This window comes from Schistocerca gregaria, chromosome 3 (assembly GCF_023897955.1).
Source record: "Schistocerca gregaria isolate iqSchGreg1 chromosome 3, iqSchGreg1.2, whole genome shotgun sequence".
Taxonomy (NCBI): domain Eukaryota; kingdom Metazoa; phylum Arthropoda; class Insecta; order Orthoptera; family Acrididae; genus Schistocerca; species Schistocerca gregaria.
In genome coordinates this window covers 570502492-570519202 of record NC_064922.1, presented here as the reverse complement: position 1 = coordinate 570519202, position 16711 = coordinate 570502492, and the positions used below count along the sequence as shown (strand labels likewise).

Here is a 16711-nt window from a genome sequence, read left to right as displayed (position 1 = left end):
CGGTGCCTTACGTGACCTTTCACCAAGTCGTCTACAGACAAGTTGGCGTCTGTCTGACTACCCCAAGAAAAAACTATACCCATTGTTGAACACCACATAACGCAACTAAATACCCCAGTTCACGCTGGCTCTACACAATGTAAGTCTCTGTTACCTGAACTATGGTGTCAACGTTAAACGAGTATAGATCTCAACCCACTTTCGAGTAATCTGTTCCTTATGTTTCGTGGTGACATACTGTCTGTGATCTCTACCTATATTTCATCTGTTGTCATACATCTATTCTTCATAACCAATCGAACAATTCTATAATCCTCTAGCGGTGTAGTTCTTCTGGAATGGTCCTTGCCTAGAACTCTTGGTACACTTTTATCGTCGCCGCTGTGGCCGAACGGCTCTAGGCGCTTCAGTCTGGAACCACGCGACCGCTACGGTCGCAGGTTCGAATCCTGCCTCTGGAATGGATGTGTGTGATGTCCTTAGGTTAGTTAGGTTTAAGTAGTTCTAAGTTCTAGGGGACTGATGTTAAGTCCCATTGTGCTCAGAGCCATTTGAAGCAATTTTGAACACTTTTATCCTACATTTCACCTCCGCATCACTCATTCTGCAGTCGCGACACTACAGCCAACTGTCTGTTTCCTCCATCTCCCTCACGCTAATGGGTCTACCTTTCTCAAAGGCCATAAGATGCGATGAGCTACACGTGCATATCTTTGGTCGTGCTGTTTTGCGATTTCTACCTGAAAATTTTCAGTAACGTTCACACACCCAACCACAACCCTGTATTCACAGCGTTCTCCATATCTAGAAATAACTTTTTTCTGTATTGAAATATTGAAAATAAGCTCCCATGACGATTAGATTTTAATCAGAGTACACTACGGAAAGGAAATCCTCGAGTGTTCTTTGGTAGCTTTCCATCAAGGTGCTCACACTGTAATATTTTCCCTGACCATCAGTTGATGTTGCAAAGGCTTTTTAAATCGGTCGTCGTTTGAGTGTTTCATTCACATCTATCAGAAGGAGCAAATTTCCCTGTTTGGAGTAATCATCGACAGCTGCAAAACGTCTAGGAAATTTTACTTCCTGTTTCAATACTTAAGAAATCAATTGTCGCATTCTAAGATGCCCGTATTTGTCTTCAAGGCAGTCCACATGAAATCGCCTTAATGAGCAATCGAATGTGGAAAAGTCGGAAAACGTCTACAATATGGCATACTGTGCTGGGCGATTAAATGTCGACGACCTTTTTAGCCATGTGCTCCCCGCCCAATGCCAAGTGACTGGCGGCACTGTGGTTGCTGGCGTCTTCGCTACTCCTGTCCTGGATTACAGCGGATCGGCGCAACGGAGTAGAGCAGGGCATCGGGCAGCCTCATATCAGTACGTGGACGGCAAGCGAACACGCTGACCGACGTGCGGTTTTTCCCAAACGATTTTAAAGAAACTGCTCGATGAAAACAATTGAGTATCGAGCATCTCGTAACTTCATTCGTCAGCTTAATGATGAACTGCTTTTCATTTCGTTAACTGTCATAGTTATTGTGATATTCCAAAATTAAGAAAGCTGCTGCAAGAAAGTTGAATAGTGCGCAATGAAACAAAGAGGTCTCTGTGAATTTGCTTTTGATTCATATCAGGTCACATGTTTTTGCATACCAAATGTAGTTAACATAATGAGATATTTTTTAAACTTGAGATGCGACCTGTAACTCGCTCCATTCTCGACAAAGTGGATTATATACAGCATCCTCCATTCCTATCGGGTGCCCAGACTACAAAGTTATCATAAAATATTCATAACACCCTTGTATCTCATAAACGGTTTGAGACGTTGAAAACGCACAAAGAGGAGAGAGTGTTGCCATATGGTTACTGTACATAGCTTTCGTATCTTGCGCGATATTTAAGTAACAACAGATTTTTTAAAATGAAATAATGTAATTTTTAACGTTTATCGGCAGCTGGTGAAATGAATTTACTTCAGGTTCCAAGAACCCAGAAAAAGTTTTCGAGGCATGGCTCCGACATTCACAATAGAATCATTAACCATTGTAAGTATTGTGGAGTAAATTACCAATTTATTGTGGGACTGCCTCCAGCCACAAAACATGAGTGCTTTCTGAAGTGGATTTTCTAAATACTATACATAATTTCTACAAGAGATAGAACTTTCAAAAGGCAGTCTGTGAGCTTGACTAAAATGCTTAGGAGATTCTGGCACAGTGTTTATAAGTACAAAATATTTTCACTCCGTCATCCTACAAGCAGCTGCAGACCCTCACAGAAAACTCGTTGTACCGTAGTCAGTATTGGGTGGTAAGGGAAGGAAAGAGGAGATGGTAGATTTAATTCTTCTAATGTATTTCGGATTTGCAAGAAGAGCAGCTTAATGTACTGCCAGACTCTCCACTGCCAAGGACATCAAGTGCACTTGTGTGTTCGTTGGAGACGAGTCATATCCATGAGCGATTTTATCGAATCTTACATTCGATGGGCTATAGATCCTGGGCAAGAAAACTTCGACATACGATTTTCCAGACAACGATGATTAACGGAGTGTGCTTTTGAAATAATAAGCTCTAAGTGGAGCGTATCTTGGAAGCCAAGACGAACTTCACCAAGAATTTGTTGACTATATTGTGAAATGTACATGTGCTCCACAGTACTGTCATTGACCTATAAGGATCCTAGAGTGTCGATGAGCAACCTGCAGTAGTAATATAGCGTTCTATACAAGTCATTTGTCAGACAGGGTGGAACTATACCAGAGTTTCAAATGAAGATGTCGAAATGCGACCGTTTTTAAAACTTTTTCTCCCGTCATAAAACTTGATAGTCATGTGTTTGTCAGACATGCTACTTCAACTTTACTCTCGCCTATCGTGAAGAAATAAGAGATTAAGGAAATATATTCTGTATTTGTGGTCTGTAATACTGCTGCCACATCAGCAGATAACTCGTTGAAAATTAATCAGTTGTGATGATACTTGTTTCACTGGTTCCATAAAGGACGCTGAGTAAAAACAGCTGCTAACAAGGTTTCTGCTAATGCCATTTTCTCAACAGTACAACGAAAGAAGCACAGCGCCAGTAACGGTACTGGTTTTGCTACCTGCTGCAGCAGTCGAATGCTGTCGGCGTCGCCCGAATACACCCTTATTCACTCGAATGCTCTGGTCGCACGTCCCTCCGTGTCTCTGTGCTCTGCGCAGCTACGCCTGCGGCGCCAGCGCTGTCAGGTGCACTGACCACCGCCTGTCTGTTCCATTAGTGCCGCGCTGCCCGCTTCACAGCTGTGGTACTGGCTGTGACGACACAGTTGCTCACTTAATCGCTGTGTGTGGTAATGTTTTATCCCGCTAATACCATGTGTGCCTCAACCCCGCATGGCCAGATTTCCCGCTTTACTCGGCTGCACAATGGCATTTTTACCAAGATTGTTGTTATATAATTTGATGGCTATAACTTCTTTATTTTATCCCAGAAACCATTACCCCTCGCGATAACGGTGTCTGAGACTGCTAGCAATGAGTTGGGTGAGCGGACTATACCAGACCACAAATCATTTATTTAAAACAAAGTTCACAATATTTTATTTCGTTTTTAATTTAGGAAATTCACAGGTAATAACAAAAATCATTAAACTTTAATAATTTACACAAGCTGAATCAACTTGACCAAGCTGTCTTTAAACCTTATAATTAATATGCATAACAGGAAAGACGTTAATCTCAGTTCTTGCTTAATACTGCATTTAGCAGTTATAAAATTCATCACAGAAAGTCGGAAGCCAGTTTCGTCTTCACCTCTGTTCATGACCACAACTGTTCAAATGGATAGATACGGTTTGATAACACAACTAAATCAGAAAAAAATTACTCTGTAAAGTAGTCACTAGATACAACTTATTAATGTAAGCGAGCATGGAGCAAAACAGTTCTGACGCTAAATCAGTCAGTTGGGAAGGAGAGTAATTGCCCAGGCAGAAAAGTTATTTCCTCTAATCAGCATGTGGCTAACCATAAAATCAATAGCTTAAAACATTAGAGTATTGAAACCGTTCAAGTACTGTAGCAGAAATGTTAAAAGCATTTACAGTAAATTTAGAAAAACTAACTGTCAGCTCAGAGGACAGAACTGTTTTGTAAATCCTTTCCTTTCTTTCTTAGTACAACAGGGAGCGCAGCAGGTAGCGTAACAGCTAATGCCTGTGCAAGACACTGTTTACATTAAATTGTAACGCCTTGCTAGAGAAATAATGATAGTATAAGTAGTGATTTAAAAAATTAAAAAATTAAAAAACTAAAAAACTTGTATGCTCGGCCAAAGCATTAATTCTAATTTCTACTATTAACACACTGACGCATCGAGCACATGCGATGTTCATATTTATGAGTGCAGCCGAGTAACTTTTCCAACAAGCTTACATTAGTTCTAGAACATGTGCCAATCGTCAATCATGCTTCAAGTTGAAAATGGCGTCGAACTGTTGCACACAGACTCGGCTACACCCTGTGACGACCGGAACTTGCTTCGCTCCACTATACCTCAGTTGTATCAGTACCAATTATCAAATGATGTCAGATACACGGATCTACACTGTAGTCAGAACGGATTAGCCATTTGAAGGTAGCAGGCTGCAGAACTCGACCATTACGTCGGACAGATGTGTGTCAACTCCTATCAGAATCGTCACTACACAATTTGCAGACTCGCCATCTCCCTGCGGCGCCGACAAACAGACGCTGACATCCAGACTAGCCGCCGTCTTAAGCCACCGGGGCCTGGCCACCTGACTGCTGCCCGTAGAAACTGCAACAGAGGGGCCCGCCGCAGGTGACGTAGAAGAATAATACTATCTTCAAGGCGTCACCGCCACGCCACCTAGGCGGGCACTACAACGCATGTCGGCCGGCTATAACGCGCAGAGGCGATCGCAAACGTTATATCGCTCTGGACACAGTACCAAACTGGCTCTGTTTCCTCGAATGCAGTTTTACGTGAATTTTCCAAAGCATATTCGATTTCTCCGAATAGCGTAGTCACTTCATCAGTCAGCCTCAGTTAAGCACCGTTTTATCGTGTGAACGGTCTAACCTACCTAATATCGATAAGTGCGTTACATGGTATTCTTCGAAATGCCGGGAGCTCTGAAGCCTAAGGAGTCGGCATATTTTAGCTGGTGGCCTGAAAAATTATTTGAGGTTGCGTAACTTCAGGAGATGGCTAATCTTCCCTGTCACTGAATCATAAAATGACAAAATTACAAGCTTTTAATTAATCTCCTCCGCGAAGATTCCGTCGCGTATGCGTCTTGAAATAGTTTGTAATATTGACTGGGTGTTGTAGCCATTCCCAGAAAAGACCTTTCGTAAGTGGTTCAGTACTTGTGGCAAGTTTACGGGGTCAGAGACGACTTGCGGTCGGTTGGTGGATGCTGAACTTTTACTTTCTACAGTTCCCTCTAGTCCCATGGAGGTTATCTCCTGATGCCTTAACACACATCCTACCATCCGTAAGGGTGACTTTGCTTCCAGGGTCCAAGAATTCCTTAACTTCCTCTACTTCTACGCACATTTTAAATCGAGCACTTCATTCTTGGTCATCCTATCTTATTGTTCCCTCTTGGATCTTGAACATAATGTACATTACCCGTCTTTCCCTGTAGCTTACTTGTATTTTTCTCAGAAGTTCGAACATCTTGTACCACGCTCTACCTAGGTCGACATATCATATGAATGTGTCTTAATTTTTCATCATTCTTGCTTCCACTATCAAACGCCTTTCTGGTGTCCTTACCTTTCCTAAAGCCGAACTTCATTTTTCTATATCTTATCCTAGTCTGAATTTACGTCGCCATTCTCATGTATTCCACACACCAAGCCAAGTAGTCATTAGTTGCCAATCCCCCACCCCCCAATAATTTATTTTAGAAATTCCAGTGGAATGTTATCTATCCCTCCTGCCTCATTCTTCTAGAGATCTTTTAAGTTCGGACACTAATACTGGATCCACTTTGTCTTCCGTATCTACTCCAGCTCCTTCCCCTATCACGTCATCAGCCGAGTCCTCTCCCTCTCCTCTCTCTTCAGGGTTTAACAGGGGAATTCCCGTTGCACTCCTAATGCATCACAGTACGCCAAAATAGTATTAAAATCCCAGTTTCTGCTTATTTTAAAGTTGAATGATACGTTTACGTAAATCGGTGATACACTTTTGTAGAGATCTTGTGGAGAAGAAACGAATTACCGAATAAAAAGTGTAGAGCTATTTAAAAGAGGAGTGCAGTATCACAAGACAGAAAATTATGCTGATTAACGTCCCCCTGTTAACTATACAACATTTGAGTGATATATTCTTTTTCTTCTGCACAAAACATGATTTCTGATGGTCAAGACGAATGGGACACCCTTTACATGACTTGTATTTTTGTTCCCATTATAAATGTGTTCATGAACTAAATAAGTTAATGCTATCTGCAATCATCTGACCTGCTACAAACTACGTACCCCACATCAATAATTAACTCATTTTGTTTTGACTCCCCGAAAAAAATCTGTGTGAAATCTTATGGGACTTAACTGGTAAGGTCATCAGTCCCTAAGCTTACACACTACTTAACCTACATTATCAGAAGGACAAACACAAATTTTTATGCCCCAGGGAGGACTCGAACCTCCGCCAGGACCAATCACATAGTCCATGACTGCAGCGCCCCAGACCGCTCGGCTAATCCCGCGCGGCTTTTGACTCCCCTGGTGACCTGCTACGGTACTGTGGCGTCGGGATTTCAGTGTGCAACAGGACTTCACACGCGTACCAGCAAACAAACAAATAAATAATAACTAACATTAGCTTTTTGCGAGGCACTAATTAAAACTTTATGACTACTTTCAGTATTCCAGCTGCTTTCCTATCTTATCAGCGCTGCACAGTTTACTGCAGTATCACAGTGTGTACACTGAAACAAGTTCTGAAGCTGCGAGCAAAAAACTGAAATGATATGATTGTGACTAATTGATGGCCATCCTGATTTAGGTCTTCCGTGATTTCCCTAAATCGCTCCAGGCAAATGCCTGGATGGTTCCTTTGAAAGGGCACGGCCGACTTCCTTCCCAGTCCTTCCCTAATCCAATGAGACCGATGACCTCGTTGTCTGGTCTCCTCCCCCAAACCACACAACCCCAACCCATTGATGGTCGGGAGGCCCAATCTGAGAAGTTTGGTCGTCGACTTGCAAGTCTTATTTCAGGTGACGCCACATTGGGCGCTTTATGTGTCGCTGATGAAAAAAAAGAACACAACACCCATTCCACGAGTGGAGAAAATCTCTCACTCATCCGGGAATCTAATTCGGCCCGCTGCATGATAGTCAAACACGTTACGCCTCAGCTTTTCTTTCCCCCTTCTCGGTACTGTTCGTTACGTTTGGTCGGGGCGGACGCCACATGGTATCCATTCCAGTTGATACTTGAGTCCTTTATTCAGCTAAGCAGGCGAACAGCTGTGTGCAAACGCGTCTATCACCAGCCAATGTGCGTCGAGGATAACTGTCGGTACCTGTAAAGGATTAACCGCAAAATGGTTTTGAAATTAAAAGGTCCACTTCCGCCGGCCGGAGTGGCCGAGCGGTTCTAGGTGCTTCAGCCTGGAACCGCGTGACCGCTACGGTCGCAGGTTCGAATCCTGCCTCGCGCATGGATGTGTGTGATGTCCTTAGGTTAGTTAGGTTTCAGTAGTTCTAAGTTCTATGAGACTGATGACCTCAGAAGTTAAGTGCCGTAGTGCTCAGAGCCATTTAAACCATTTGGTCTGCCTCCGTAATTCATTGAGTAGCGCAGATAACAAACCCGCACGAACTGCGTTCCATGCCCGGTACAGACAGTACTGCCTGGAACGGGAGCGCTCAGCGTCGTGGTGCCAACTGAGCTGCTACTTTAACCCTTTGCGTCCCAAAAACATTAAAAATATTTATTTTAAAATTTAATATTTACACTCCTGGAAATTGAAATAAGAACACCGTGAATTCATTGTCCCAGGAAGGGGAAACTTTATTGACACATTCCTGGGGTCAGATACATCACATGATCACACTGACAGAACCACAGGCACATAGACACAGACAACAGAGAGCATGCACAATGTCGGCACTAGTACAGTGTATATCCACCTTTCGCAGCAATGCAGGGTGCTATTCTCCCATGGAGACGATCGTAGAGATGCTGGATGTAGTCCTGTGGAACGGCTTGCCATGCCATTTCCACCTGACGCCTCAGTTGGACCAGCGTTCGTGCTGGACGTGCAGACCGCGTGAGACGACGATTCATCCAGTCCCAAACATGCTCAATGGGGGACAGATCCGGAGATCTTGCTGGCCAGGGTAGTTGACTTACACCTTCTAGAGCACGTTGGGTGGCACGGGATACATGCGGACGTGCATTGTCCTGTTGGAACAGCAAGTTCCCTTGCCGGTCTAGGAATGGTAGAACGATGGGTTCGATGACGGTTTGGATGTACCGTGCACTATTCAGTGTCCCCTCGACGATCACCAGAGGTGTACGGCCAGAGTAGGAGATCGCTCCCCACACCATGATGCCGGGTGTTCGCCGTGTGTGCCTCGGTCGTATGCAGTCCTGATTGTGGCGCTCACCTGCACGGCGCCAAACACGCATACGACCATCATTGGCACCAAGGCAGAAGCGACTCTCATCGCTGAAGACGACACGTCTCCATTCGTCCCTCCATTTACGCCTGTCGCGACACCACTGGAGGCGGGCTGCACGATGTTGGGGCGTGAGCGGAAGACGGCCTAACGGTGTGCGGGACCGTAGCTCAGCTTCATGGAGACGGTTGCGAATGGTCCTCGCCGATACCCCAGGAGCAACAGTGTCCCTAATTTGCTGGGAAGTGGCGGTGCGGTCCCCTACGGCACTGCGTAGGATCCTACGGTCTTGGCGTGCATCCGTGCGTCGCTGCGGTCCGGTCCCAGCTCGACGGGCACGTGCACCTTCCGCCGACCACTGGCGACAACATCGATGTACTGTGGAGACCTCACGCCCCACGTGTTGAGCAATTCGGCGGTACGTCCACCCGGCCTCCCGCATGCCCACTATACGCCCTCGCTCAAAGTCCGTCAACTGCACATACGGTTCACGTCCACGCTGTCGCGGCATGCTACCAGTGTTAAAGACTGCGATGGAGCTCCGTATGCCACGGCAAACTGGCTGCCACTGACGGTGGCGATGCACAAATTCTGCGCAGCTAGCGCCATTCGACGGCCAACACCGCGGTTCCTGGTGTGTCCGTTGTGCCGTGCGTGTGATCATTGCTTGTATAGCCCTCTCGCAATGTCCGGTGGAAGTATGGTGGGTCTGACACACCGGTGTCAATGTGTTCTTTTAGCCATTTCCAAGAGTGTATATTTATCATCATAATTGGCAAAAAGTAAACAATCAATTGCTTTAAACTTGAAACCGGCACATATAGTTTCCAACCATCCATCGATTCATGAGAGATATTTGAAGCAATGTTGCATTTTTCCCAGTCACAGTCCCACATGTCAAAACTTATATGAGGTCATAGTGCCTTAAACAAATTACAGTCCTATATAACAAGCGAAAATGTGGCTAGAATTTAGTAAATTTTTATCAAAAGTACATACTCCTCCAGTGGTTTCATTTCAAAACCATATTAACAACTGTAGTACAAAACCTAATGTACCTTACACTAACTTTAGATATGCTTACTTTAGATATGCTTACTGCCACTGTCAACGATCTCCACAATATGATCAGTAAAAATAAAAAAATAACACGTATGTCACAGTCTCCTACATTCACAGAGCCCAATCTGTGCGTTGGGTTGAAGACAGTAAGTGACTGCTGCAATGCACTGCATTTGTAGAAGTACGTCAATGTACCACTAGATGTGTCTATCTTGCAATAGAATCGATGGTTTCATGCGAAAGGCCTGGCATTAAAAAAAAATTTAAAAAAAAACACCAATAACATGGTGGTTTCGGGTAGAAATCACTGGTACTCAAAGGGTTAAAGAGAAGTAGCGACTCCAAGGGAGGGACCTAACTAGTGCAAGTGGTACGTGGGACAAAATTTTTACTTGTGGCTCACTCCCCCAACCCCCCTGTTCAAATGGTTCAAATGGCTCTCAGTGCTATGGGACTTAACACCTGAGGTCAGCAGTCTCCTAGACTTATAACCACTTAAACTTAACTAACCCAAGGACATCACACACATCCGTTCCCGAGGCAGGATTCGAACCTACGACCGTAGCAACAGCGCGGTTCTGGACTGAAGCGCCTAGAACCGCTCGGCCACAGGGGTCGGCCAGACGCCCCTGTCTGCTGGACATTTCCCCGTCTCGCAGTTAGAGAACGACAGATTTGCACGGCTACTTCAAACTCGGAGAAAGTGCAAGAGTTCTCTTTGTACTGATAGTCTAGTAGGACTGCAACTTGGTAGTAGCATCTTGCGGTCAAAATTTTTACATGAAGTCGTTCAGCGTCCACACCCTCGCCGGCTGTTAATTTAGCCAAAACGTTCGCATTTTGTCTGCAGGTGTATTTGTCAGTACTATATCGTAGTCCTCTTTTATCGGTCGAGAAGGAAGTGGAACTTGCCGTGTGTGTCATGCAATAAGGAGAAGTTGTCGTTCATATCAGCAATTATTATCCCCCTTTCCCTATTCCCCTTTCTCTTTCGCTGTCTGCGCCTCTCAGTAAACGGGCTCGCATCTCGTGGTCGTGCGGTAGCGTTCTCGCTTCCCACGCCCGGGTTCCCGGATTCGATTCCCGGCGGGGTCAGGGATTTTCTCTGCCTCGTGATGGCTGGGTGTTGTGTGCTGTCCTTACGTTAGTTAGGTTTAAGTAGTTCTAAGTTCTAGGGGACTGATGACCATAGATGTTAAGTCCCATAGTGCTCAGAGCCATTTGAACCATCTAAGCAAACGGCGGCTAGGGTATACGGTAAACCCCCCCCCCCCCCCCCACGTTAGGGAGATAGGGAGACCGCAGCAAGGCCTGGAAAATTGACAACGGCATGGAGAGGTGTGGGCAGGCTCATCTTCCTACATACCGCATCTAAATGGTACCATTATTATTATTGTTATTATTATTTCATCAGAGGGAGTTCATGCGCATAGCATAAGTTCCACTGCTGTGGGTTCGACGCTGATGCAGTTCCACTGTCTACTTTTTTGTGGCAAAAATAACCCTTAGCAGTTTTGAATTGAAAATAATAAAACTGTTTACGATTATGTGTGCATGACTAGGCTCTTCACAACTTTCCAAAGTAGTTAAGTAACTTTAGTTTTTTTTTTTTTTCATTTCTTCTGTATTCTTTTTCAAGAGCAACTGGAGTAACTACTGTTTCCTCCAGCCTACTGAGGAACAGTTTTAATGAGATTTTTGCTTCCTCTTTTATCTCTTCCAACATAAATTTAATGATACTGCTTGTAATCACATATGCCTGACTATGAACAGATTTCCTTGCACCTGTAGTGCGTGAAAATGGCAGTGCCATGCCGTTTTTTATGTGACTGCAATGAGAACGGTCCAAGTGCACAGGTCGGCAAGGTGACAGTTAACTGCGGCGGCCACCCCCTTCGGGACAACGGGACGGGCTCGCCCAGCGGCCTGCGCCCTGCGCCGGTGTCACGCTTCTCTGCGCGAGCTGTAGCTGGCTGGTGTGGCGCGTTGCAGGGCCTGAAGCCGAGGACGCGCTTCGGCGACGAGGAGGGCCGCGGCGGCAGCGCCGGCAGCCGGCGGCCGTCCTTCATGCCGGGCGCGCGCAGCCTGGCGTCGGCCACGCGCATTATCAACCAGCACCTGTTCGGCCTGCACTCGCTCGCGTCTCGCGCCTCAGGTAAGCGGCCGCGCCCGTCCGCCCCAGCGCTGTTTCTACACTGCCTCGTCGAGAACAGGCGCCACGAGAAACGTCGCTGCTGCACCTTAGACCCTATCGATTTTATTATTCTTATAGAATTTGTTGTTAAGTTCCCGGACATTAGTCTTGTAAGGCAGTACGGCCCAGTTATCAAAACATCCAAAAACACAACTTTGAGGCTCAAATTCTATCGGAAGGCTGTTGAGCACAAAATATTTCCATTTGTCTACAAATCTCGCTGGCAGATGTCCCCATAGTGTATGTCTCATAATTACAAAAGTCCCCATTTCGGTTCTCACTATTGGTGAACTTCTTTTTACGTCTACGATCCAATGGTAATATTAATTAACAAATATTAGGTTATAATGTTTAATAAAAATAACATTCTTTTATTTTTAATGACTAATTACGTGAAGATAAAGTTTGACACGGTCATATGAAGTGCTCATTGATAACTGAATAAAATGATATCCAGTAATAACGCTTTTCAGTCTCTAAAAATAAAAAACATATTTTGTTTTCTATTTATTGCTCGTGATTTTTGCTCCAAATTTAAATTTATTTTAATACTTGCTTTTTCATGTGCTCAGTAATTAAATATAAAAAGTTATTTATATTAAAAAATCATTATTCAGTATTTACTAATTAACATTGTGTTTGATAACAAATATACAATATAAATAAAAGTAAAAAATGGTCCTACTGGCGAAATTCGAACTATGAATGTTACGATTACGTTACTTACACTTTACGCACTCAACCGACTATGTTAAAAATAGTCAATATGTTTATCTTAACTAGCTCTCCAATATCTTCTCAGCTGATCAAGATTTTTCTAGAACTGTGTCTTACTGCATTAGGAAATGGATGTCTGCGCACTGACCTCTAAACCTTGCAACTACGAAGAAAATTAAAGTGGGCAGAGAAGTCCATAACGTGCCATTTCCAGATATAAAAAGTCTTCTATATTTGATATTCAATAAACGTATGGAATAGATTTGTAATTTGTCGAATCATACAGATAATGGTATTAAAGAAAAGCACTCCGTCTTCAGGCCACGAGTCGAAGCCGCTACTAATCGGTCGAGTAGCTCCTCAATTGGCAACACGAGGCTGAGTGCACCCTGAAAAATGGCAACAGCGTATGGCGGCGTGAATGGTCACCCATTCAACTGCTGACCACACCCGACAGCGCTTAACATCAGTGATCTCACGGGAACCGATGTATCCACTGCAGCGAGGCCGTTGCCAGTGGTATTGAAGAACATTAAAATATTATTTGGCCAAAACTTACGTAGTGTATGTTGCTTAACGTTGCATTCACTTATTAAAGCAGGTCCTAATGATTATTAAACCCTTAGGCCTATCGAAGGCATGTGCAACATGAGAAATTTGGTAAAGAGTGGAGTGAAAATATTTGATGAACGCATCACTCCAGAACATACAGACAGAAGGTTTTCGCCAAGATATACAGGATGTATCACCTAAAACTTGCACCGGAAATATTGCGGAAATGGAATCTGCTGTAGACGTTTGGTTTTCACAGAATGGATTGGTGGTCAGGGGAGATAGTACAGTTAGCCAGTATACAGATTATAATAGTACTTAGAAAGCGTATTTTTTTGTGCAAACATACACCTTTTAAATGGAACAATTCCTATTGACATTAACAAACTAAAAGTAGGATAAATAAGAATGTTAGCGGTGTTCATTGGACGAGTCTAGTGCTATTCGTTTAGGAGATATCGTGCTGAGCAAAGTTTTCGCACCGTCATTTTTTTGTTCCATTCATCCAGCATAGTTTCTAGGTACGATGTTGTTATGTTTGCTTACAGCGTGTTTGTGTGTTCCTTGAGTGCAGTGCTCTTGGTAGTCAGTTAATGTGTGACAGTCCAAGAAGTAGGCCGTGAGTGGACGATGCGATTTACCTGTGCAGAAAAAGCCAGCATGTTTATGGCGTATGGAGAGTGTAGCAAGAATGCAGTTTGTTCCTGTACGTTGCTATTCGGAAAGATATGCCAACAGGCGTCATCCATCTCCGCAATTATTTATTAGTCTCTTCAACCAGTTACGTGAGAGTGGTAGTGTAACACCTAGAGACACACAACAGAATGAAACAAGTCGCAGCAGAAGAAGGGCAAGTTAATGTTCTTGCCGCTGTTGCAGTTGGCCTGTACGTTACTTCCCATGCAATCGCACGAGGAAGTGAAGTGCGTCAGGCAAGTGCCCTACGTGTTCTCCATCGTCATAGGTTCCATCCCTATCACATCTCTTTCCATCACCAGAGCTGCATGAAAAAAAGATTATGAGAATCGAGCTAATTTCTATATGGGCATTAAGACAGGATACTCCAGATGTATCTTGTATATTGTTTAGTTATGAAGCCACATTTACCAATCATGGTCAGGTAAACCGCTGAAACATCCACATTTGGTCTGTTGACACTCCCCACTGGCTTCGTCTGGTGGAAAATCAGCGTCCATAGATCTGTTCCCCTGGAAGACGACGGATTCGCGCCCTCCCATCGCCATGGTGTTGGGATTCATCAGATTACGCAATGTTCTGCCACACTGTCAACGTCCAGTGGCGATGATCACGTGACTATTCCAGTCGTAGTTGCTAATGGCGTGATGTTAGCATTGTACATGCACGAGTCGTCGTCTGTGGAGACCCATCCTTAGGAGTGGTCGGCGCACTGTGAGTTCAGTCACACTTGTACTCTGCCCAGCATTAAAGTCTGATGACAGTTCCGCCACAGTGTGCCCTGCCTATGACGTACGACATCTGTGATGAGGGATGGCCACCCACCCCCACGATACCTCGACGTGGTTATACCTCGCTTCCACCATGTGTTGAACACTCTCGCCACAGCACTCCTCGAACGCCTGACAAGGCGTGTAGTTTCCGAACGGCTCGTGCCGAGCCTCCGGGCCATCACAGTCTGCCCTCAGTCGAACTCAGATAAACGGAGCATCTTCCTCATTCTACTCGCAGACAGCAACCTCACTGTTACTACATGCACTGCGCGTGTGTCTGACCAGCAGTCCTCCCTCGCCAGGTGATCCTGTTGACGCGTGGACGGACTTATATCGATAGTAGGTCGGTGGTCACAATGTTCTGGCTGGTGAGTGTGTAGGCCAATATGTAGGCCAATAGGATGACTTAAAAATGATAGGAAAACAAGTTCCCCTCCCCCCTCGCCACCACTCACATTAACGTAGGCCAATATGATAACTTATATCAATTCCCTCCCCCATAACTCCTTTTATTACTATTCCAATCGCATGAGTTTCGTACACTGTAGTGAAAGGATCATTAGCAGCAGTGTTATCCTGCTTGAAAAAAGGGGGTAACTATTACCGTAATTTATGATGTAAAGCGCTTTGACATTGGAGAGTATGACTGGGGTGTCACTGAACCACCCTAATTTACCTAATTTAATGAAGTCGTTATATATTCTGCAAAATGGAGGGAAATATTAACATAATTTATGACATAAGACACTTTGACATTACAGAGTGTGACTGGGTAAAAGCTGAATTACTGTAAATTAATGATAAGGTAATAAGATTTTCTATAAGCACTCCAACGTTTCACCTCCCACGTATAATTACGGTTTTTGGATACCTTTAGACTAATTTTCTCCCACTTTTCAAGATCGGTGAACAAAGATGCACGTAAATACCTTACTTAACAGGTACCACAAGGTGATATTTAAACGAATTTTGACAATATCCCCAATAAACATTTTCTGCAAAGCCTTTTTAACAAAAAATACACGCCTTATGCAACCACTACGACCACATCCCTCCATTATTGTTTACAATTCATTATAATTTTGGCAATTCTCTCACGCTATTCCAAAGATACAACCCCAAATATGAAACTGGACAATTACCATATGCAATATTTAAACAATCTACGCCGATATTCACATTAAACAGTTAGCACAGTGATTTATTTTAACAAATACACTGACTTCCCAGTAGTCAGTGTCTAAAAGTTAGCGAAGCGCAACAAATACGCTAGTGCTATCATCGGTCAAAAAATACCCAAAAATTGAGAATATCAGTGGCATGCGGTCATACGTTGGAACACTTCCACGAAATGTCACAGCATCATAAATTTATAGTAATTTAGCAGCTCACCAGTAAGGCACTGTAATCTCAAAATACCATACATCGTATATTATTTTCATATTGTCCGCCACTTTGCAGAATAGCCTTTCACCTCATTAAATCATAGTAATATAACAGTACCCAAATCACACACTGTGATGCTAAAGTAATTTAGCTCATAAATTATAGTGTTTTAATATAATATATATGCCATAGTGAAAGTATCGTAAGCAGCAGAGTTCACGTACTAAAAAAATGAAGTACGATGTAATGAATCAGTTTGGGTGGATGGGGGCGGGGCTTTTTTTCCCATTTTAGGTCGTCCTATTGGCCTAGATCACTGGAGTAGGGGGGACTGGTGGATGAGTGTCACCATGATTTGGGGACTCATTATCAAACAGTGCATGGATGACCTAGAATTAGAAACCAGAACTCTGATAGTGGATGGGTGTCCTTGGTGAAATGGGAGGGGGGGGGGGGGAGGGGAGAGCATATCACACGCGACAAGTGTGAGATTACATCCTGATCTTGAATATACCTCACGTAATTATCCAAGAGTTGTGTGCAGGATAGAAAGTTGCACTGTGACCTTGAGTCTGGCGCCCATATGCCCATTGATCCACTTCTCATGTATGATCGAATGAATGCTTTTAAGAGGCATATAATGAACTTTTGGAAATCCGAAAGAGG

General features: G+C 44.0%; 1 protein-coding gene across 4 annotated transcripts in view; it reads left to right on the top strand.

Moving 5' to 3' along the window:
- LOC126354246 (potassium voltage-gated channel protein Shab) overlaps positions 1-16711 on the top strand; it is a 1056422-nt gene that overhangs the window by 961703 nt on the left and 78008 nt on the right. For all 4 annotated transcript variants that reach the window (XM_050003752.1, XM_050003751.1, XM_050003748.1 and 1 more), the window contains one exon: positions 11720-11882. In XM_050003752.1, the coding sequence (XP_049859709.1) occupies positions 11720-11882 (163 nt within the window). The remainder of the gene's footprint in view (positions 1-11719; positions 11883-16711) is intronic.